General features: G+C 41.0%; 2 protein-coding genes across 3 annotated transcripts in view; both read left to right on the top strand.

Moving 5' to 3' along the window:
• Window positions 1-5,361: 5,361 nt before the first annotated feature.
• On the top strand, window positions 5,362-6,199 carry PTH (parathyroid hormone). Its single transcript, XM_050955982.1, has 2 exons — window positions 5,362-5,525; window positions 5,911-6,199. Exons 1-2 carry the CDS (start codon window positions 5,440-5,442, stop codon window positions 6,197-6,199), a joined length of 375 nt encoding a protein of 124 aa, XP_050811939.1. The 5' UTR covers window positions 5,362-5,439.
• A 9,317-nt stretch (window positions 6,200-15,516) lies between these two features.
• BTBD10 (BTB domain containing 10) overlaps window positions 15,517-23,357 on the top strand; it is a 49,157-nt gene continuing 41,316 nt past the window's right edge. Inside the window, exon 1 of one of the 2 annotated variants that reach the window (XM_050955105.1) lies at window positions 15,517-15,809. The gene's annotated coding sequence lies outside the window, so the exon portion shown is untranslated. Of the gene's footprint in view, window positions 15,814-23,357 lie in introns of both variants that reach the window. The other variant, XM_050955106.1, reaches the window with a different exon arrangement.

Raw genomic sequence — 23,357 nt, 5'->3', positions numbered from 1 at the left:
GGCATGTCCATTGTAGATCACTATTGAAAATGCCTAATCAAGGGTGACAATGTGGATGTGCTGTATGCAAGGCTAAAATAGGGACCCTTTTAGTTACATCACATATTGCATTTAACCACTGCAAACTCTAGAAAGATTCTGGATTACTGAGTAGTGAGTACTATCAAGATAATCTGACTATGTGAGATTAAAGCTGATTGAGAGCCAAGATCCTTGGATTCTCTTCTCCTCTGACTTGATTCTGAGTAACCTCAGCACTTAGCCTCTCTTTGCCTAAATTTCCTTAGTATATAGACAACACCGTAACACTTAGCTACTTCCAGGGGAACTGGAGAAATTCGTGCATTTGTACACCACTTGGAGATCCTTAGATGAAAGGTGCTGTGATATTGCAGGGAAACATTAGTGCAAGCTGTTATTTCTGAACTCAGATTTAGCACTAGCTACTAATAAATGAATTGCATCATACTGTCATAGGCATTTGCTAAAAGCTGTATTAGCCTCATTCTGAATTCGACATGAGGCCTTTCTCTTTTTCATCATTAACTGGAATCTGGCAATTGATTAAAGCTTCATCTACCTGCAATAACCCAAGAAACACCTAAAGATACATCACATTGCTTACATAAATTACCAAACATGTGGCTGAGGCATTTGAAAAGCCACAAATCTTGTCAATCAAATGAAGATCTAAAGAGTTTACTGTCACTTTGGATCCAGATTGTGTCAAGACAGAAACATTCCTTAGACACATATAGCAAGGTTGTCTCACCACAGTGTTATCATTTACCCTCCTCCTTCCACACAAAAAAATCTACTAATATCCTCCTAGCTGCAGTGATTAGAATGCGTTTAACATGGAAGCTCCCACTCTGTGTGTGTGTGTAAACAATAGGCCAAAAGCCTAATATCATAACTCAGATGAAAATAATGTAATTTAAGACTTTAAACTTAGAGTTTTAATGCATTAGGAAGCTACTGGGATGTACTTTTATGGGGATGCATATTTAATTTGTGATAATTTATTCATGTCACTTAGGGGTCCATTCTACAAGGCTCTAGCCTTGATCCAGTAAAGCACTTAAGCATGAGTTTCATTCTCTGCTGAATATAACCCCATTCTCTGCCAAAATGAATATAATTCAGGAAGGATGTTTGTGTATGAAAGTCTGCATTTTAAGAATGACACTGTCCTCTGCCTCCCTCTGAAAAAATTATCTTGCAGATAATATGGTTTATTTTCCATCTTAGAGCCTGATTAAATTGTGGCACAAACACAAGGCACGGTGGCATTCCTCTTGCAAACATAAGAGTACAAAGTTTCTTCATGCTGCCTTGGTTAAAGTATCTGTACAATCAGTGTGTGAAGGTCAGAGAAGGGTTTTTCTGTGCCTGATCAAGCTCTTCAAAAAGGTTGTAGTCAGCGCTTCCCTCACACAGTGTGACTCCACTATCTTCAGTCCCTAGGGCTATGTCTACACTACCACAGTAAGCTGACGTAAGTTACACAACTCCAGCTACATGAATAATGTAGCTGGAGTCGACACAGGTGTCTACCCTGCGCTGGGTTGATGGGAGACTTACCTTATTCTTCTTGTTCAGGGTGGAGTACCAGGGTTGACAAGAGAATGATCTGCCATCGATTTAGTGGGTCTTCACTAGAGCAATTAAATCGACCCCCGGTGCATCGATTGCCAGACCATTGATCTGGCTGTAGTGTAGACACAGCCTTGGACTCCAAGCCCTCGTCCTCTGGCATGCCTTTTTGTTGTCTGATGCCTGTAGCTACAAAGCCTGAGATTATGGAGAAGTCATTATTCTAATACACTTTTGACTAGATGTATATTGTTTCATTTCTAAGATCAATAATGGTAGACTCAGAAGAGCAGACTTGTCTTCTGCAATGATTAAACAAGGCCTATGTTACAGTATCAGCCCATACACCTCTATATGTTATTTCATAAACTTTAGCAGATATTTTACATTTTAAAAACAATGAAAACAAGTCACAAAAATCAATTATATCCTCTCAAGGAGAATAATCTCTGAATTTTTTCACCTCATGATAATGATTTGTTACCAAGTTTTCACAGAATCAAGTAACTTGTTACTCGTATGTGCACTATGCAAAAGAATATCACCACCTAGTTTAAAGTCCTTATTAAAGACTTTCAGAGCGCAATAATTTATATTTTAGAAGTAAATTTGGGTGGATGTGACTTTTCACCAAATTTTATGCAATGATAACAGGACAAGGCATTTGTGTACTCAGCAACATTTCTTTTGAAGGAGAGGGCAGAACTGTTGCCTAATCGTTACAATGCGAAATTAGAAAACAGGGACCCTGGGCTCTGTTTACAGCTTTGGTATTGACTGTCTTGGAAGAGTCACAAACTCAGTTTATCCACACATAAAATGGGGATAACATTTGTATCTCTCTCACAGTGGTGTGATGCTTCCCCTGTTTAGGCTTATGAAGTAGTTTGAAATTCTCTGATGAAAGTTACTAGTTAAATACAAAATAGTCTATAACAAAGTAATAACAAAACAACTCAGTTTGTTCAGTTTAACAGCTACATTACATTCCAGCTAATCCTTCATATGTTTTTCTTGCTTTCAAATATTATTTCCTCTGGATAGTAGCAAGAAAATGTCTCATTTACAGTGGAAACTATATTTAGATTAAAAAAATTCAGATGGGGTGCAACTTTCTTGATTTGTTTTGCTCCATATGAAACACATATGTCAAAGTCCCTACATCTTGTAAGCTTTCATAGCTCAAGTTTCTATTTAAATCAATGGGAGTCCTATGTAAGATTCCTTTCAGGATCAAGCCTTTTACTAGTAAAATGGAACATGAAAGTATGTGATTACTAAAGCTTCAGTCCTGCAGTGTGCTCTGTGTGGGTGGTCCCTGTGCCTGTATGGTGCCCCACTGACTTCAGTGGGACTTTATGAGGTGCAGGGTTTCCACTTGCATGGAGCCCTTTGCTGTAAGGACTGGGCCTTTAGTTACATCATCTCTCCTATAGGTTCTACAGAGATATAAGAATATGTACACTTTATCAAACAGCAAGATGATGTTATTCAATCTATTTACTTTAGGACCCTACCATGCTTTCACTGACTTCAGGATGGGACCTTAGATATTTGAAATTGTATAGATTATGGTCAGATATAGACTTTTTTTTTTAATATGACATACCTGTGCCCACATACATTTTCACATAAATATTGAAATTCTATTGAACACTACACTGGTGCAATTTTTTACTATATTTTTTTCAATATCTATATACTACTTAATTTATCTAAAAAAAAACAGTTGAGTCCAGGACTGTGACTCAAATTCAGCAAGTCAATGAGACAACTCACATGTTTAAAGTTAGGTACATGCTTAAGTACCTTGCTGAACTAGAGCCACAGTGTGCAGTTGAGGATATCAATCCTAACTATTTCCCCTTTGTTAGATGGATAAGAAATAACAAGGGTCAGAAATCCTTTTGTAAAACCAAGAAACAGTGGGTCAAGTAGAAATTGCAATTTAGCTATTAAAATATTTGAATATTTGAACCATTTCATTAGTATTAATCTGTTCTATTTTGCAGGATGTGCTCTGAAAGCAAGTTTCAATACTGAATTAAAGTTATCAACTGAAAATAGTTTTTCTTTCTTTTGTATTGAATAACAGTTACCTAGATCAGGCTATTTAGGGGCTGAAAAGTAAAGGCTATTGAAACATGACATTTACTTTATTTGGTCATTGCACTTCACTTTCAAATGACTATCTTTAGTCATCTGTGGACTCATTAACATTTAAAAGTGATCAATAAATTAAGGCACTAACATAATTTCTTTACTTGCATTTTCCTCCTAACCCAAATTCAGATTCTCCAAAAGTCAAACTCCTTCACAGTTACCCAGGATACTTTCTTTTAGCCTAACCTTTCCTTTCTCTCTCTTTCTTTAAATGCCCAATTAACAAAAAAGCATAAGATTGGATGAGGATTGGATGAGGACCAGGGGGGCGTGTGTTGGGAATGACATCAACTGAGACAATAAAAGGGCTTCTTAGTTACTTAGAAGTTCTATTTTAAAGTTACATTTAAGGGGTCCACTAGACCAATTCAGTAGTCTTTAAATATACTCAACATCAGAAGAGAGTCAGCTGCTGACTTATCTGAAGCAGAAACCTGTTTATTTGGTAAGTATACCATATTTTCTTTTAGGATACACTAGATAAGTGATTTTAATAACAAATTATAATTCAGTTTGTGTATTTTATTTTCTGATTAGGTTAAGCATAAAAATGGAATTTAGTGAAAATCTGCTGTTTTTAAGATTGTTAATTGAATCAGCTTTTTAAAATTCAGTTAAACGAATAAAATTCACCTATGATGGTGGATTAAAGAAATAAATGAAAGTGAATTCAACTACTGGATTTAAAATAGTGAGTTAGATACTGTGCTTGGAGTATATTCATGCTATGATGTAAAACATGGTACTGTAAATGCTTTTCTACAGTAGACCTACAGTAAAACTGTAAAAATCAAACAGGAAAGTAACTGTAAAAATGGCACTGTAAGATTCTATATTTATTCTGTCTCAGTTACTCCACATCAAATTTGATTGGTTTACAATTCAAAAGATGTTTTTCTTGCTATCATCACTAAGCACTCAAATTGGAATCTGAAATTCTAAGTTATTTCTGCCATCACCAGTACTAAATATTCTGCAATTATAATTCAACTGACAATTTTGTTGATGTGCAAATCAAAATAAAATCCATGTCTCTTCCATAGCTATATGACCTATGCAATACTAGAAACTGTAAAAACTTGGGGCCCAATTCTGATTTTTCTTATATCAGGTTATATAGGGACTAACAACACTGACCTCAGTAGTTATGCCAATGTAAAGCTGCCATAAGAGAACCAAGGTTCTTGGTTCTATCAGCAAAATCAACAAAGTTTAATGACACACAAGAAGCAGACAAAATCTAATACTTTGCAATTTACATAGCTGTATACAGGTATTTCAAGGAGCTTTACAAATATCTCCATGAGACAGAAATTAATAATAAATAATAATACTTTGCAACTAAACACTGCTTTGCATCCAAAGATATCAAAATGGTGGGCATTGTTATGCCCATGGTAATATGGGGTAATTGAGGCATACAGCGGTTAAGAGACTTGCTTAAGATTGTACTGCAAGTCATTATAAAAATTAGGAATAGAATCCAGTTCTTCTGATACCTAAATTCCTTGTTGTAACCACTACATGTGAAAGACATTTTTACACAATCTCTTTTCTGACTATACACACGTTCAACACTTTTCTCTGTACCTAACCCTAACTGTTCCCCTAGTTGAACTGGTTTGAAATTATTTGAAACATAGATTTACAAATTTCCTCCTTTTTATCCTTACAGTTAACATGATTTCTGTCAAAGACATGGTTAAGACTGCAGTGATTGTATATGCAATTTGTTTCTTTGCAAAATCTGATGGAAGACCAGCGACGTAAGTATATTGCTATACATTTTTTGAATTTGGGGATATTTTTACTAATATTCTTTACTTTCATCTTGACTGATTACCTGTCATCTGAAGTCTGGCATCACGTACAAGAATTAAAATAAACAATGCCAATGGCCAAACAATATTGGCACAAAACGAGACCATTTCCCTCTTCTAACCTTCCTCCCTCTAATAAATCCATCACCAATTAAATATCACTACTTCCCCTCGCACCAGCTGACTGTATATCCCCTGGGTAAAAATCCAGGTTGAATAAAAATGTGCCTTGCACTGCCTCCCAAAAGTTCCCAAACTTGGGCTTTAGTGGAGATCAAGAATTCAAGGAAAGGCCAATATGAGATTGTTACTTTGTTCACTCTTCATGCAGGAAGAGGTCAGTGAGTGAAATGCAACTGATGCACAATTTTGGGGAGCACCTGCACACTGTGGAGAGACAGGATTGGCTTCAGCAGAAACTGCAGGATGTGCACAGTGCCCCCGAGGCACTAGTGGATGATAGAACCCAGAGGCCCCGAAAGAAGGATGATATTGTTCTGGGAGAGATCAGAAGTCGGAGGCTGCTCCCTGAGCGTTTGCAGGCAGGAATACAGAAGAAACCTATTGTTCTGGACAAAGCTTACATGGACAACACACTCTTCAAAACAAAGTCTCAGTGAAAGGGGCATAGCATTGTATCTGTCCAAGTAAGCACATGTCTGTAAGCCACCGAGCAACTAGGGCATTTTATTATTATTTATTATTTGCATTACATTAGTTTCTAGAGGCCCCAACCAAGAATGCAGCTCCATTCAGCTAGGTGCTTTACAAACACAGATTAAGAGATTGTCCCTACCCATCATCTCAAATGTTGATAATTTTTGAATATCTAATTCAATCGCTAATGGGTCCCATTTATTTCCAATGTTTAAAAAAATGTATGTTTAAAAAACCAAACAAGCAGGAGGTTTAAATATAAATAGTTACAAAAAAGGCAGAGTTAAAATAATTTAAGGCCAGAATCTGCCTCTCTTACTCACATTGAATAGCACCTTAACTCAATGGAATCCTCTACAGAATAAATTAAGTAACCTAAGTAAGGATGGCAGAATCTGACCCCATAGTAAGAAGGGCACCATCAGTTCTATAGGGACATAAACATGTGCTTCATGCTACACACAGTTACCAGTCCCATTGATTCACTACTCACAATGCATAAAGTTAGGCTCACATCTGTTTACAAGATCAGGCCAAGATTTGGGAAGTGTTAATTACACATAAAAATAAAAAAGAGGACTTTAAAGTAAAAAATATTAAAAAGGTAAAATATAAACATAGGAAAAACAAAGATTATAAATTATTAAAAGGAAAGGGCTAGAATTAAAACTAATTCTATAAACAATAGACAAATCAAGGGTTAAATATAATATTAAAATAAGGGAAAGGTTTAATTACCCAACAAAGGCCAAAAGGATAGGATTTATAACATAAACAATAAAAGGAGATATAGTGGCATGCATCCAGGTGTGAGGTTAGGTAACACAAAGTGGGAGTGATGTATGAGTCAGACAATTAAAATTAAAGCCAAAATCGTACAAAATATTTTCATCCCCTCTCGTCTGTAAATTATTCACTCTGTAAATTGTCTGTAAGTTATCGTAGGCCCCATGTGTGAGTAACTTTATGCATGTAGGACTAATAATTCGTATGTTACTCATGTGTATGCATAAGTATTTACAGGAATGGGGTAATAGATTCTAAAATCCTTGCAACCGATTCCCATTAGCCTATGGAAATCATTGCCACAATATACCACACAGGCTGAGAGCTTGGCAGAATTCAAAAAAGGATTGGACATTTTTATGAATAACAAAAGGGTTTATAAGTTAAATTGTAAGGATAAAAAAAGAGTAGCAAACAAAAAATCCTTAACTTGAATTTTGGAAGAGATATAAACCCTCATGACCTATGAAGGAAGGCTGAAAGAACTGGGTTTGTTTAGTTTGGAAAAGTGAAGACTGAGAGGGGACATGATAGCAGTTTTCAGGTATCTAAAAGGGTGTCATCAGGAGGAGGGAGAAAACTTGTTCACCTTAGCCTCTAATGATAGAACAAGAAGCAATGGGTTTAAACTGCAGCAAGGGAGATTTAGGTTGGACATTAGGAAAAAGTTCCTAACTGTCAGGGTAGTTAAACACTGGAATAAATTGCCTAGGGAGGTTGTGGAATCTCCATCTCTGGAGATATTTAAGAGTAGGTTAGATAAATGTCTATCAGGGATGGTCTAGACAGTATTTGGTCCTGCCATGAGGGCAGGGGACTGGACTCGATGACCTCTCGAGGTCCCTTCCAGTCCTGGAGTCTATGAATCTATGCTTTGGAGCATAAACAAACTTCTGACTAATGGAGTTTAGGAAGAAACTTTCCTATAGGCAATGTTTTCCATAATTGTCTGCTGTGGAGTTTATTGCACCTTCCTCCAAAGCATCTTTTACAGAGCACTATCAGAACCAGATACTGGACTAGATGAGACAAACTATTGGTCTCAGAAAGCCTGGCTTTCCCCATGTTCCCTAGCCATTTTGCTAGCCATGGAAGTAAACATTTTCAACACCATCCACTCCCTGCAACGGCCGAGAGGAGGAGGGAAAAAAGGGCTGGCCAGTCAATGAAGCAAATGGAAAAAGGCCAGCCAGGCAGAGCATAGAGCAAAAGTTAAAGGCAGAGGGGGTCACAACAGCACAACGCTCCCTGGAAGTTGGCACCGAGGGCGCCCCTAGAACCTGCCCTGTTCCCACATAATGTTTATTTGTCTGTTTGGTGCCTTCACACTTTGGGAAACCAGTGAACAAATAATAAATAATAATTTCAAAATATAAATTCAAATCTTTGGCAAATTAGAAATGTACTTGCAACTAGAGAACTGTATTTCATTATCTTGACTATACTTTTACTAATGTAAAGGTCCTGATGCTACAAACAGATGATGCGCTAATGCAGACCCTGCACCTGCACAAAGTCCCATTACAGTGAATGGTACGCGATGGGTGTTTAGGGTTCTATGATAGTACATCTATTTGTGGGACTGGGGCCTTAAAGTGCACCTTCTATTTATTCTTTTGTTGTATGTTTGTGCATAACTTATAAAGGAATAAAATTGCATTTTTGTACCTATGTCTGGCTTATGTATCACCAAATAAAATGGACCAAAAGCTCTTGGACATTATTATAAAGCATAACGAACTCTGATTTTCCTGTCAGTATTTATATCGGTAAATGCGCGGATGAGATGATGGTGTAGGGAGGAAGGTTTTAGGTTTATTAGGAACCGGGGAACTTTTTGGGAAAGGGGAACTTATACAGGAAGGATGGGCTCCACATAAACCAAAACAGAATCAGATTGCTGGCATTAAAAATTAAAAAGGTTGTAGATGATTTTTTTTAAACTAAGAGCTGAGGGAAAGCTGACAGGTGTGAAGGAGCCATGGTTTGTGTGGAGACATCCCTTAGGGATGAATCTCTTAAAGTGGAACTCTATATCCTAGTAAAGAAGATAGGAAAGAAGTTGGTAAAGTACAGGTAGGAACTACTGAGGAACAGTCAAATATAAATCCCATTTAAATATAACATGATGGGAAGCAACTGAATATGGATAAAATGTACAAGTGCTTATATACAAATGTTAGATGTCCAAATACTAAAATGGATGATGGGTGAACTAGAATGTCTCATATTAAATGAGGATATTGCTATAATAGGTATCGTGGAAACTTGGTGGAATAAGTATAATCAATTGTACACAGCAATACCAGAGTACAAAATATACAGGAAGGACAGAGCAGATTGTGCTGGTGAGGGAGTTGCACTATATATGAAAGAAAGCAGAGTCAAATAAAGTACAAAACTTAAATGAATCAGACTGTACCGTAGACTCTTTATGGACAGAAATAAGAGTATAGCAGTAAGAATATACTACTGACCACCAGACCAGGATAGTGATGGGACTGAAATGCTCAGGGAGAGCAGAGAGGCTACAAAGGCAGAAAACATAATAATAATGTGTGATTCCAACTATACTCAGGGAGGGATGCAGAGATAAAACTTCTAGACATCATAAATGATTGCTTCTTGGAGCACCTTGTCCTGGGATCCACAAGGGGAGAGGCAATTTCTTGATTTAGTCCTACGTGGGGCACAGGATCTGGTCCAAGAGGTGAATATAGCTGAACCGCTCAGTAATAGCAACCATAATGTTATTAAGTTTAATATCTGCGTAGGGAGAAAAATGCCAAAGAAACCCACCACAGCAGAACTTTTAACTTCACAAAGGGCAACTATATAAAAATGAGGAAGCCAGTTAAACAGAAATTAAAAGGAGCAGTCACAAGGGTAAAAGGCCTGCAAAAAGCATGGAAACTATGTAACAGAAGCTCAAACAAAATGTATACCCCAAATAAAAAAATAGTAAGAGGACCAAACAAATGTCACTATGAATAAACAGAAAAGTCAGACCCTTTAAAAATTGGAAGTCAAATCTTAGTGAGGAAAATAGAAAGGAGTATAAATGCTGTCAAGTGTAAAAGTATAAGAAGACAGGCCAAGAAAAAATTTGAAGATCAACTAGCTAAGGACACAAAAACTAACAGCATTTTTTTTAAAGTACATCAGAAGTAGGAAGCCTGTGAAACAGTCAGTGGGGCCATTGGATGATCAAAGTGCGAAAGGAGCACTCAAGGAAGAGAAGACCGTTGTGGAGGACGGGAGAAGGGGATTCTTTGCATCAGTCTTCACTGCAGAGTATATGGAGGAGATCCCCATACCCGATCCATTCTTTTCAGGTGACAAATCTGACAAACTGTCCCAGATTGAAGTGTAAATAGAGGAGGTTTTGAAACAAGTTAATGTCACCAGTATCAGATGGTATTCCTCCAGGAGTTCTGAAGCAATTCAAATATGAAATTGCAGAACTACTAACTGCATCCCACCACTTAAATCAGCCTCTGTAAAAGATGACTGGAGGATAGCTAAGGTAATGCCGATTTTAAAAAAAAGTCTTCAGAGGCGATCGTGGCAACTGCAAGCTAGTAAGCCTAACTTTAGTGCCAAGCGAATTGGTTGAAAGTGTAAAATTATCAGACACACAGATAAAGATGATATGTTGGGGAAGAATCAACATGGATTTTGTAAAGGGAAATCATGCCTCATCAATCTATTAGAATTCTTTGAGGATGTCAACAAGCAGGTGGACAAGGGTGAGCCAGTTGATAACAGTGTACTTGGACTTTCAAAAAGCTTTTAATAAGATACATTACCAAAAGCTCTTAAGCAAAGTGCGCAGTCATGGGACAAGATAGAGGGTCCTGTCATGAATCAGTAACTGGTTAAAAGATAGGAAACAAGGAGTAGGAATAAATAGTCACCTTTTACAATGGAGACAGATAAGTAGCGGGATCCTCCAAAGATCTGGACTGGGACCTGTGTTATTCAAAATATTCCTAAATGATCTGGAAAAAGAGGTAAACAGTGAGGTGACAAAATCTGCAGACAATACAAAATTAGTCAAGATAGTTAAGTCTAAAGTTGACTGAAAAGAGTTATAAAGGGAGTGCACAAAACTGGGTAACTGGGCAATCAAATGATAGATGAAATTCTGTGTTGATAAGTGCAAGTAATGTGCATTGGAAAAAAATAATCCCAACTATACATACAAAATGATGGGATCTAAATTAGCTGTTACCACTCAAGAAAGAGATCTTGGAATCATCATAGATAGTTCTCTGGAAACATTCATTCAATGTGCAGTGGCAGTCAAAAAAGCAGACAGAATGTTAGGAATCATTAAAGAGAGATAATATAACAGAAAATATCATAATGCTACTATATAAATCTATGGTACACCCATAGTTTGAATACTGTATGTAGTTCTGGTCATCACATCTCAAAAAAGATATATTAGAATGGAAAAGATGCAGAGAAGGGCAACGAAAATGATTGGTGTATGGAACAGCTTCTATACAAGCAGAAGTTAAAATGACTGGGACTGTTCAATTTAGAAAAGAGACAACTAAGAACAGAATATAATAGAGATCTATACAGTCATGAACAGTGTGAAGAAAGTGGATAAGGAAGTGTTATTTTCGCTTTTTTATAACACAAGAACTAGGGATCACCCAAATAAATTAATAGGCAGCAGGTTTAAAACAACTGGAAGTACTTCTTCATACAATGCTCAGTCATCCTGTGGAACGCATTGCCAAGAGGATGCTGTGAAGGCCAAAGGTATAAAAGGGTTCAAAAATTCATGGAGGTTAAATCCATCAATGGCTATTACCCAAGATGACCAGGAAGGCAACACCATGCAGAAAGGTTTCCCAAATTTATTACATAAATATTCCATACACGAATCACTACTGAATTATTATTGAAACAATGGGCACAATTAAATCAGCAATCACAGCAGACGCGGACTCCTGCCAGAGGTTATGAATACTCCCAAAACAGAAATTCTAAAAGCTGTACAGAACTAATATCACAATAATTGTTTTACTTTCAGGGGAAGCAGAACGATAGTACAGCAATGAAAGCATGCAAAATATACTCCAATAAAAACTGAAGAAATCGTAAGATCAGTAGAGAAAACAATTGTTTTTTTCGCTGCTGCTGGCCTTGTCTCCTCTAAATACTGCTGTTGAATATTGCTGAGACTGCTTCCTAAACAGCATGTAACATTTGACTCCTTGCCTAGGTAGCACATTCTTGATTCTAATTACTTTGTCTTTTGTGCTGGCTTTCTTGGCATTTTAGTGTTCTAATGATTGATTTCCAGAATAGTCCGGTTTACCTCTCTGTTGTTAAAGGACAGAGAGTGAGAGCTCATTTAACTGAATCACATTTTGCCGCATGCAGTAGTTAAGCTTCGTTTCTCATATGCCATTTAATGTTAGAAGGGAAAAAAGCTTCATGCATGTATCTCATGTAAAGTTTAAGACTTATTTGTTTATGATTCCCTATCTGAAAAGGTTAGTTCCAAAAACTCAGCCCTGATAATGCATTAGGCAAGGCCAGAGATATAAACTCACTGAAACTTCAGAGCAAATTTAAAAGAGCAAATCAGGCAAAGATTATATTGAGTTTCAATCTCTGGAATCAGAGCCAATTTGGTGAACTTTCTCCACTAGTATGACATCATCCTTTGCAAAGTGAATGCTAGCAATGCATTCTTATATCTGGTACCCCCCAAACTCAGGTTGTCATGCATGTTACTGGAACAATTCTGCCACGGTTCATATTACATGGTTCTAAGAATTGAACAATTATTAAAATGTACAAGATTATGTCCAAAGGGGGCTCTATTCTTTTCATCTCCCTGCATTTCCTTCTTTCCTCTTCCTCTCTCTCCATCCTCTTTTCTTCCAGCTGTCTAAGGGAGAAGAGGCCACTGGTTTTAGACTGTAAATTCTTTGGTAAATTGACTGTTTTTGTATGTGTTTGTACAACGCCCAGTACGATGGGGGTGACTGAAGTATCAGCCTGGGCACTATCCTAATATAAAATAATTAATTAAAAATAATACCGGATAAGATCCTTAGAAAAGAGGTGAGCACTGAGTTTAGACCTCAATGCACTCAGGCTTGGGGTCAGTTTATTCTCCTCTCATATGGAGCATGCACCAAACAACAGCTTGTCTAGCATGTGGAACATAACAATAGCTGTCTAAGAGAGACATGGATGGATAGGTGATCCCTGAGTCTTAAGCACAATCTCAGTCTTAAAGGATTTATAAATTAAGAATAGGATTTTGAATTCATTCTTGAAATGAACTGGGAGCTGGTAGAGGCCCTCTCTTGATCAGATTTAAAAGATTAACCTCCATTTTGTTTAGGTTTAACATCACCCAAGTCTTTTCTCATCTATGTGCTAATTTCTGCTAAACATGGAGATAGCTGCGAGATGGTGGTATATATTGTAAAGGATTAAGGGAGTCAAGAATCATTTGGTCATTGGCATTGGGGCCCATAAAGTGTCAGTTTCTCATAGCATCTATATGTAAATATGGAAAAAGTGGTGGTGGAAAAGTAGTTGTTCAGCACCCTCTGAGCATAGACTTCAAGGAAAGATTTCAAATCATTTCCCTTGACCCTTGTCTCATCTCTTAAGTGGGACAAGTATCTTATAACAGTGAGGTCTAAGTGTATGGAAACAGATGTTCTTTATCCATGGATTGCAGGAGACTATTCATCTGCACCACTAGCAGTGTTTCAGATTCATTCCTGGCCAGAATGGAGCAGATCTAAGATTGAAGTTTGTACGTGCGTGCTTTGAGATTAGCTTGCTAAGAAACAGATTTGGTACCAAGACAGATCTGTTATGTGTCATAAAGGTTTCTTTGGGAATGGGAGACTATAGCAAGTTTTAAGGTGGGAGGTAGTATCTCTTTTTCAAACATGGTGTTGACAGTCTCTATTACAAGGATTCCTCTCAGAGGGGTAGCCGTGTTAGTCTGGATCTGTAACAAGTGACAGAGTCCTGTGGCACCTTATAGGCTAACAGAATTATTGGAGCATAAGCTTTCGTGGGTGAATACCCACTTCTTCAGACGCATGCTCCAACACTTCTGTTAGTCAATAAGGTGCCATAGGACTCTTTGTTGCTTTTTAAGGATTGCTAGTTACTGTTCTCTCTCTTTCTCCAATCAGCAATGACTTGCTCTTGATCAGTATGTCTAGGACTTCTAAATGGACCAAATTAGGGGAAGGAAGGTGTCATGATGTTCAGTTCCAGGTATCTCAAGAAACCTTGGATATGGGTGAGCTCAGTGAAAAAGGATGAACGTACCTCTATGCAAGAAATGCTAGCATGTGTTATGTAGGCAATGCGATGAAGCAACTCACCCCCCACAGCTTTTGGAGCATGTTTGCAGAGAGAAGAGAAGAGAGAATCTAGGAACATAGGTGCTTATTTGCGCTTCAACTTGTATGCCTTAGCGTGGGTTTTCCACCATCAGTAAACTAGTTTCTATCCATTTTTCTTGCTCTGAGAAACATAAAGATCCATATAGATGGGGGAGAGAACAGAGTAATTTCACAGCTACTGTACTGATATATCTATATATCCACTTTCTCCTTCATTATACTTTGTGAATTGGGACAAAATTGTAACCACAGATCTAGACCAGCTCAATTTACCACGGTATTCAAGATCCAGGATCCAAATCTAATGCTATGGTATTGGTTTCATAAGAACAAGCATATGAAAACTCATCAGCATGGCTGATCCTGTGACAACCCATAATTCAAGAGCCAAAGTGTGTGGCAAAACGACATCGCTCCCAACCACAAATTACAGATGGTACGCCAAATTGTCCCAATAAAGATGACCACTAGAACAACACTGGTATGTCTCTGTTCTCCGGCCTGTCTGTCATTCTTACTTACAGAATGCTGTTTTGTAAACTCTTTGCAGTCTGACCGCTGGGAGGAGATGCCGGCCAACCGAGTGGGTGAAACTGACAGCAGGCTAGCGACCTGTCCGTAGGTTCCTACATGCCCCCCATAGCCACGCTAACAGAGGCCGGATAAGCCAAAGATCATCGTTCTCAAGCTTCTCGTCCTCCTCACCCCCTACCATCACCAAGGCCGCTAGCTGCCACGGAGAACTAAGAATCTCCCGGTTCTGAGGTTCATTCCCCCCCCATGGTCTGTAACCTGCTGCGCCAAGGGTGAGGGGGCAGCTCCTGCCCGTCAATCTCCTCCCGTCCACGCGCCCGCTCGAATCCCCCGGAAAACCTCCCCTGTGCGGCGTCCCCAGGTGCCGCTCTCGCAGCCCCAACTCCCCCCCCCTCCTCCGTCCCTCACGTGCCGCTGCACCGCCCCCACGCTACCTCCCCCGGCCTGTCCCACTCCTGCTGCCAGCGGCTCTGGGCACCGCCCTGTCACCATGGGGACCGGTGACCTCCCGGTGGCACATCCGGCTCCCCAGCCCGCCCCCTGGGGCACCGAACGTCACACAGGCGCCAGACACGCGCCTCGACCCGGGCTTCGCCCTCGCTTTCAGTTTCACCAGGCAGCAGCCCCGACCCCAGCCCGCCTGGAAACCAGCAAGCCCCCTACGTCCCCCCGCACGATACCCGGCGTTCGGCGCAAACCTCGCGATATTTCACCCCGTGCCCGTTTCCTCCCTGCTCTCTCGCGAGACGAGGAGTTTGCTGCGACCGAGCCGAGGCCGATGGGCCTGGGAAGTGCAGCAGCCCCAGCCTGGTAGCGAGGCCGCCGTTGTCCCGGAACCTGGCGGGTAGGTGGGTCGGCCGGGTCCCCCAGGGCAAGCAGGGGCCGACAGGATGGGGAAAGCGGCTAGATGGCTGTGGGGGCGGGAGTGGGCCGTTGAGCCGGGGGGGAGCGGAGCTGTGTGGGGGAAGTGGCTGGAGGTTCCGGGTGCGGAGCGGAGGCTTCGGGGTGGGGAAGGGTGACCAGATGTCCCGATTTTTTGGGGTTTTTTCTTATATAGGTTCCTGTTACCCCTCCACCCCCATCCCGATTTTTCACACTTGCTGTCTGGTCACCCTACGTGGGGCGCACAAGTGGGGTGTCTCGGCGGCTGGGGGTGGCGTGGCGGGGTTGTAGATAAATGACCTCTCCCTTTCAGTTGCCTGCTTTGCGCCCTTTAAAGCACTGATCATCTCCCCCCCGCCCCCCACCCCCGGGTGGCAGGTTTGCTGTGACTGTCTATAAGGTGCTACTTCATTATAAATGACCGTTCCTGAGGTACTCCCTGTACACTTGATATGTTGCGTTCTGGGAAGATGAACAGTGGATTTGTTTCCTGATGCCATTAGTTGGCGAGTCAGACTAGTAGCTTTTGAATGAAATGACTGGAGATACTATTAATAAATAGTGCTAATGAAGGTTGTCTGTCACGTGTCAGAATTGCATTTCCTATTGGGGATTGAAAGGAGCTCTGTTCTCTTGTGTGCCAGTGATTAAACTGTAAAGGGTAGTTCTTCAGGTTCCTATGAAATTAACAACCCTTCCATCCAGTGATGACTAGTGAACAGTGAAACATTCCTTTGTGTACAGTCACTTAAAGCAGGACACTTAGCTTTTGGGGCTGCTCTCTCAACACCAAACTGAATTACTCTCAGTGGGTGGCTAGATAAAAACAATGAGATGGTGGGGTGGTGTTAAGCCTGTAGCCTGTCCCTGATTCTTCTGGATTTGAGATTTGTTTTCGGTGATGCTGACTTTGTCAGTGTTTTACAGTGTAATCTGAAATCCTATTCTAGTACCATAAGACAGTGGTTTTCAACCTTTTTTCATTTGCAGACCCCTAAATTTCAAATGGAGGTGAGAACCTCTTTGGAAAATTTAAACATAGTCTGTGTGGACCCCAGGAATTCACAGACTACAGGTTGAAAACCACTGCCATAAGATATATAATGGTTAATGTACTGATTGACCAGCAAACTCTGCCTTACCTTGATGAATTCTTAGGTTTGATGTTTTCTTCAGCAACTCCAGCTTTTCTGCTGAGCTTCCTGAAACTATTGAGAATGCCTCCTTGCCCTGAAGTGTCTGTTTTCAAAGAGGCGCTTAGTAATGCTGTGGTGTCACTTGAAATGTACAATGTTGTATTCTGACAAAATTGCTTTGACAAAATGCAATTGCAAGTTTTTGGATGAGTAAAATGCAGTTGATCGCCAGTGCTGCAAGCAACATAGCATAAAAACCCGCTCGCAACCCCACTCACCTCTCCAGCTGTCACTTCATCTCCTTCCTCCATTTCATCTCTAAGATCATGGAATGTCATCTAGCACCTGTCTTGAGTTCTTTTCCTTCAACTCCATCCTTGACCCTTTCCAATTTGGGAAATGCCCACTTCACTGTTACCCAGGGTTCTTTCAACCCAAAGCTCTTGGTAACTTTTACTCTGTGTGAAGTGGTGTCAAGAAATAAATCGAGAGACATGGCCGTCCAACCGATAGATGGCTGGCACAAACAGGATACCACGAGTGCTTTCACTTAAAGCTAAACTTTACTTACACACGTCTGCAACAGGTTAGTAAAATACCCCCAACCCTTGATAATGACCAGAGATGAATGTAGCTCTTGAGTGACACAGTGGCAGGCTTCTGGTGGCCAAATCTTCTGTCTGCCGGTGGGGACCGCAAGATATATCCAGAAGGAGAGTCCAAAAGAGTCCAACTACCTCAAACTTTCCCCCTTATTTATACATTAGTAATAGAATGACACGTCCCTTAAAGAAAACTTGTTAAGTAAGCAGTTTCAATGGTCAGGCAAGAGGTTCCTTCTGATTATTGATTAATCAGGTGTAGGTTTTTCCAGAGTTTGTAGCCCTGAGGCCCCCAATAGACATTCCTGAGGCACATGCATTTTAGAAGAGCAGGATGTATCAGCAGCTTCAACACAATTCTTATCAGGAAGGACGCAGGGTCAAGCTGCCCTTTCTGTGGCACCTCAAACGCCCTCCCCTCCTGCCTTGATTAATCTGAAACTGCTGGCTAGGCTGCTTTTAGCAATAAGCCATAGTTGTTTCATGCACTTTACTGGTTTTCCAGAATCTCCCTGTACACACTCATCTGACTAGTTCTCACCAAAATTCATGAACAAGTACTCCATCTTTGTCATTTTTATCTGTTGACTGACTTTGACATCAGTCATGCTCTTAAAATCTTGTCCTTCCTTTGGCTTGCAATGTCACTGCCCTCTACTGGTTCTCCTTTTACCTGAGACTGCTTCTTCAATGTTTTATTCACAGGATACTCCTCATCCCTGCTCCAACGTTCAGTGGGGGTACTACAAGGCTCTTGGAATCCTCTTGCCCCTCTGCACATTATATCTGGATGATCTAATTCCAAAGCAAGGCTCTAGTTATCATCTTTATGCAGATTTACAGATCTTCCTTGCTACTTCAGAACTGCCTCTTTCAATCCAGACTAAAATCTTTGTACATCACCTTATGTATATGCATCTGAGAGGGACAAGGTAGGTGAGGTAATGTCTTTTATTGGACTAACTTCTCTTGGTGGAATGGACTAGCATTCAAGCCTAAACCACCTTGTGTGTCTCATATCCTGGGACCAACAAACTACAGTAACATCACAAACAATGATGGTATATACATTTCTCAGTTCAACCTGACAGTGCAGCCAAAACTGAACTGTTTCTCTTCTCCCCTCACTTCCCTAAATTTCTCTCCCCTTTCTTAGTGCCTTGCACTGCAGTCTTGGTTTCATCTCTGACTTATTCTCATTCCACTCCGAAATATCCAGTGTGTGTAAATCTAGCAGTTTTTCCCTGTATGGCATCTCTAAGACTGGACATTTTCTTCCATCCACACAGCTAAAACTTTTTCCCAAAGCCTTGTGTATGTCTACACAGCAAAGAAAAATCTGTGGCTGGCCCGTGCCAGCCAGCTTAGGCTCAGGGGCTGTTCCATTGCTGTGTAGACTTCTGGGCTCAGGCTGGAGCCTGAGCTATGGGACCCAGCTCTTGGAGTCTGGGCTTCAGCCTGAACCTGGATGTCTATGCAGAAATGAAACAGCCCTGCCGTCTGAGTCCCGCAAGCCAGAGTTGGCTGGCATGGGCCAGCTGCAGGTTTTTCTTTGCTATGTAGAAATACCCATTAGCTCACTGATTGCTGAAACTTCCTCCTTTATAAACCCTTCCTGGCTCTTGGGCAGTGAGTCAAAATTTATGCCATGATCCTTTTGTCACTGATGTTGAGTAGTATTGAACTAATTATGGTTCTGCTGGAATGGTATTCTTGCTTATTGAGGCAGCTGAACTATTGATAATTGTGACTGGCCTTTTGACATCTAGCCCTGCATATAAGTTTGGAGATAAGTGATTCACCTGTGAATTGCTATTCTATTTGGTCCTGCAGTACCAGGCAAGATTTTGCTTTCATGTAGGATGAGCCCACTCCGACTTCCATTGAAATCAATAGGAGTAGGCTGAGTGACTGAATTTCACTGAGCTGATTTATAGATGTCCTTTGAAAAGTAGGAGGGCAAGCAAGTAGGTGCGTGCTCTTGTGAGACTAGACACTTCTCTTCTTTGACTCTTGCAGTAGCAATAAAGTGAAATTTAAGACTGTTCTTCTACATCTGCTGTTACACAGGTGAAAATGTTGTCAGTTTTACTCTACTGCCACCTATTGTTTATTCATGAGGGGAAGTTTTCTTAACATCACTGTAGAATACATGGCTGCTATTTTAAGTTCTGAATTACTTGCATCTCACCTAACCTAATGTTAGTTAATGCTGTATTGCAAGGGATGTTTCTCAATTAGGCTTTGATCAGTGTCAATTTAGTAACATTTTATAAGTAATTATGATTGATATACAACCACATGAAGTAGCTTTTATATAGCAGATGTGTACTTAGGTCTTCAGCAAATTTATTCAACAGACATGGATCTTCACAGTAAGTGGGGTAGGATGTGTGCGCATGCCAATGGCAAATGCTCACTTGGAATGTCTTATAAAGCCGATGTCATTGGGACTGTAAGCACACCTGCTTATCTCCTCATCTTGTCCCAGCTAAGGCTATATAAAGGAGTGCAGTTCAACTGTTATTCATATTCTTCCGAGAACTGTAGACAGTGAGCAGCAAATTGACTGTCTGTCCCTTTTTGGAAGTTTGGTATTTTAACTTAGAAATTTGGAATATTTAATAACGTGACTTTTGTCAAAATTTTGGCCTCATTGGGAATTCCATGTTCCAGGCTCCAGTGAGACTTCCTTGTGCGACTGTGAGTCTGTTGTTCAGCTTTAAGATGTATACCTCTGAGGGTACTGTCTGCAACAGATGAGTTTTCCGTACCTACTCTGCTTTCTCTGTATTAGATTTTTACCAATCATACATCTAGGGCTTGGGATATTAGCCTTAAATTCCACCTGTTGGCTAATTGAATATTGTCCTCTTACTGATCAACTGGAGCAGTCACTGTGCAGTACCTGGCCCCTATCTGGTGAATCAGGAACAGGCATCCAGCAGACTTCCTTGCCAGCAAAAGCTTGATGTCCAAGGACTTATCACTTACATTTGATACTGAGGGTTAGGCTAAGCTACCACCAAAGAACTCTTCAATCTCATAGTTCCATCCCCCAAAATCTGACATGTAGAGTTGGAAGATGTCTGCTCTGTCAAGCTCAACACTGGCTTCAGTGTCAATGTGGAAAGACCTGTTGAACCTTTAGACGATTATTTGCTTGCACAGTGTTTATTTGGAGTTGAAGAAATGGAGCCATGTGTCTCACAACTTGATTTGATGTCATAGCCAGTGTAACAGATCAGTGTGCCACTGGAGGCCCGGTGCTAGCTGTCCCTGATTACAGAATCAGCTACACTGTGGTGAGATCACAGTGATTGCCCTATAGAGCAGTGAAAATCTCAGAAAATTGTGGAGAAACTGCACAGTGTATGAATAGCTCCTGCATGGAAGACTTGAGACCAAGGGAGCTGTGACAGAGAAGCACAGGGAGCAGAAGGCTCCTGTGGGGAAATTCAGATGGAGTTTGACCCTAGAAGTTTGAAGGCCTAGGAAGTTAGGCTCCGGATAGGAAGAGCTGGGAGGATGGGCTGTGAGAACAGACTAGGACAGAAGAAGAGCTCTGACTGAGAAAGAAGACACCAGAGCGAAGTATGGACTATAGTGTGGTGATGAACTTTTATTTTGGGACCCTGAGGATTGTTGAGCCATTTTTGTTAACACGCTTGCCTGGAGCTGATTTAATATCTACATGAAAATCTGTGTGCAGCAATTAAGGGGCTCACATGAGGGAGGTTAAAAGTGGCAGGGGGCCTGCAAAGTGACCCCTGGCTAAGAGAGGGTGCTCATTAAATGGCCACCCCATCACAGCCAGCTTGGTGCTGCATTATCTTCCATGCCAGGCACTTCTCTATGTTAGAGGCCTTCTAGCATCCGCTCCATCTGGTTTTGGACACCTTTGCTTCATTGTGTTTCAGTGCATCTGTTTCAGGGCTTCAGCATCAGTGCCTGAGGGAGGATTGATAGTATTATGTCCAGCTCCCAGGTGCCAAAGAGTCTGTTTGTTACACTGAAAATTCTGACACTTCCATTCCTTTTTTTTCCCCTTCTTTCTTTTGTTTTTCTTCCTGTAGGACCGGGCAACAGAGAGAGTTGTTATTGGGAGTTAAGTCTGTCTGCTGCCATTTTAACTGGGTTAGGTTTTTTTTCCTTTGTGGCACAAAACAGGGAATCTTCTCCTGCTTCTCCCTTCCATGTGTCAAATATACCACACCTTGGAGAGGTGGATTCTGGTGCCTGGGATCAACTTCATTGCTATTCAGCATGGAGTCTGAGGTTTAACCTGTGATGCTTTCCTTTCAAGAACTATCAACTCCTTTCAGTTCAGGTGATGCTGTAAACACTTAAAAGGCCATATGTGGAATCCCTCTGCTTTACAATGAGGTGGCTCTGGTATACAAATGACTTAGTCCTCTGGCCCTGTTGGGAGATGTGGGCTCAGTGCCTAGAATCCAAAAGACAGATTCCCTCAAAAAAGCTGATAAGAGTTCATCCTGTTAGATTTATATATTGGAGAAAAATGACTGCATCTTCTCAGCAAACGTCTTTGCCTTAACCCTTCAGGTTCATTTAGCTTTGAAGTGGAAGCTCAAGAGCTTAGATCAGTGGTCCCCAAACTTTTTTGGTGATGCGTGCCCCCTTCCCCAACCTGGTCCTTCTCACCACTCCCCCCCACGCCCCCGGAGTGGGGCTGTGGCCTATGGTTGGGAGCAGGCCTATGGTTGGGAGCAAGCCTGTGGTTGGAAGCGGGGCTGGCGTTGCAGTGGGGACCAGAGTCACGGTTGGAGTGGAGCTGGGGACAGAGCGTAGCTGGGTGGTACTTCCTCCCTGCCCCCCATGGGGGCTGGCCTGGGCCCTGCTGTGCCCCCCAAACATTCCTCCGTGCCCTCCTAGGGGGTGTGCTCCCACAGTTTGGGGACCACTACCTAATATAAGCTTTTCATAAACTTACTGCTGAGCGCCTACTGCCATTGTTGTTATCTTTAACTCCAGGCAATTCTGTGGTCCTAATGTTAGTCTCTCCATCTCATATTTCATGAGTTTCCAGGAACATCTGAGAATGGCTGATCGTTTCTGGCTCTGGAGTCAGTGGTGATGGGAGGGTGGGGGGAAGAGGCAGAAATAGTCTTTCTGTTACCTCCAGTGAAAGAGGCTGTGAGAATAGCCAGCCAGTGAAAGAAAGCACCAACTGTGAATTTCTTGTCGAGCCTGTACCTCCCCGTATTTGAAAGCTGACCAGCGTTACCAGGTTACACAGAAGGGCTTCAAATATTCGTATCCAATCCCAAGTTTCTCAGTTGTGCAATGCATACAACTCATGATGGGTCAAAAAAATCTGTTCCTTCTCTCCTGATCCTGATTGCCAAGATAAGATGTAGTATTCTGTCAAATTAATGTGCATACAACTATGAGTTTGTTAGCTAATTTATGTCTTCCATATCTGGGATAAACTATCCCCCTTATTTTATCAACTGCCTGAGGAAGCTAAACCCAGGGCATCTAGGGACTAAGTTGCTGTTGACGCTGCAGTGAGAACAGAGGCAGACATGGTAACCACACACCCATCCTGGCTGAGGTATTCTGATTTGCCAAATGAAGTACAAAGTGCAATCGGAGTTCCTCTCCTTATGAACTTACTTACATTATTCCTTGGCAAGACAGAACTCATTTTACCATCTTAAAGGCTAATTAGGTCCATATCAATGTCTGACCCTCTACATGTGCGGCTGTAAGTATATCTTTTGTATACATCCCAGATTCTTACTGAAG

The sequence above is a fragment of the Gopherus flavomarginatus genome, chromosome 5 (genome assembly GCF_025201925.1).
Source record: "Gopherus flavomarginatus isolate rGopFla2 chromosome 5, rGopFla2.mat.asm, whole genome shotgun sequence".
NCBI classification, from domain to species: Eukaryota; Metazoa; Chordata; order Testudines; family Testudinidae; genus Gopherus; species Gopherus flavomarginatus.
The sequence above is the reverse complement of the archived record's forward strand: the minus strand, read 5'-3'. Positions and strand labels throughout refer to the sequence as shown.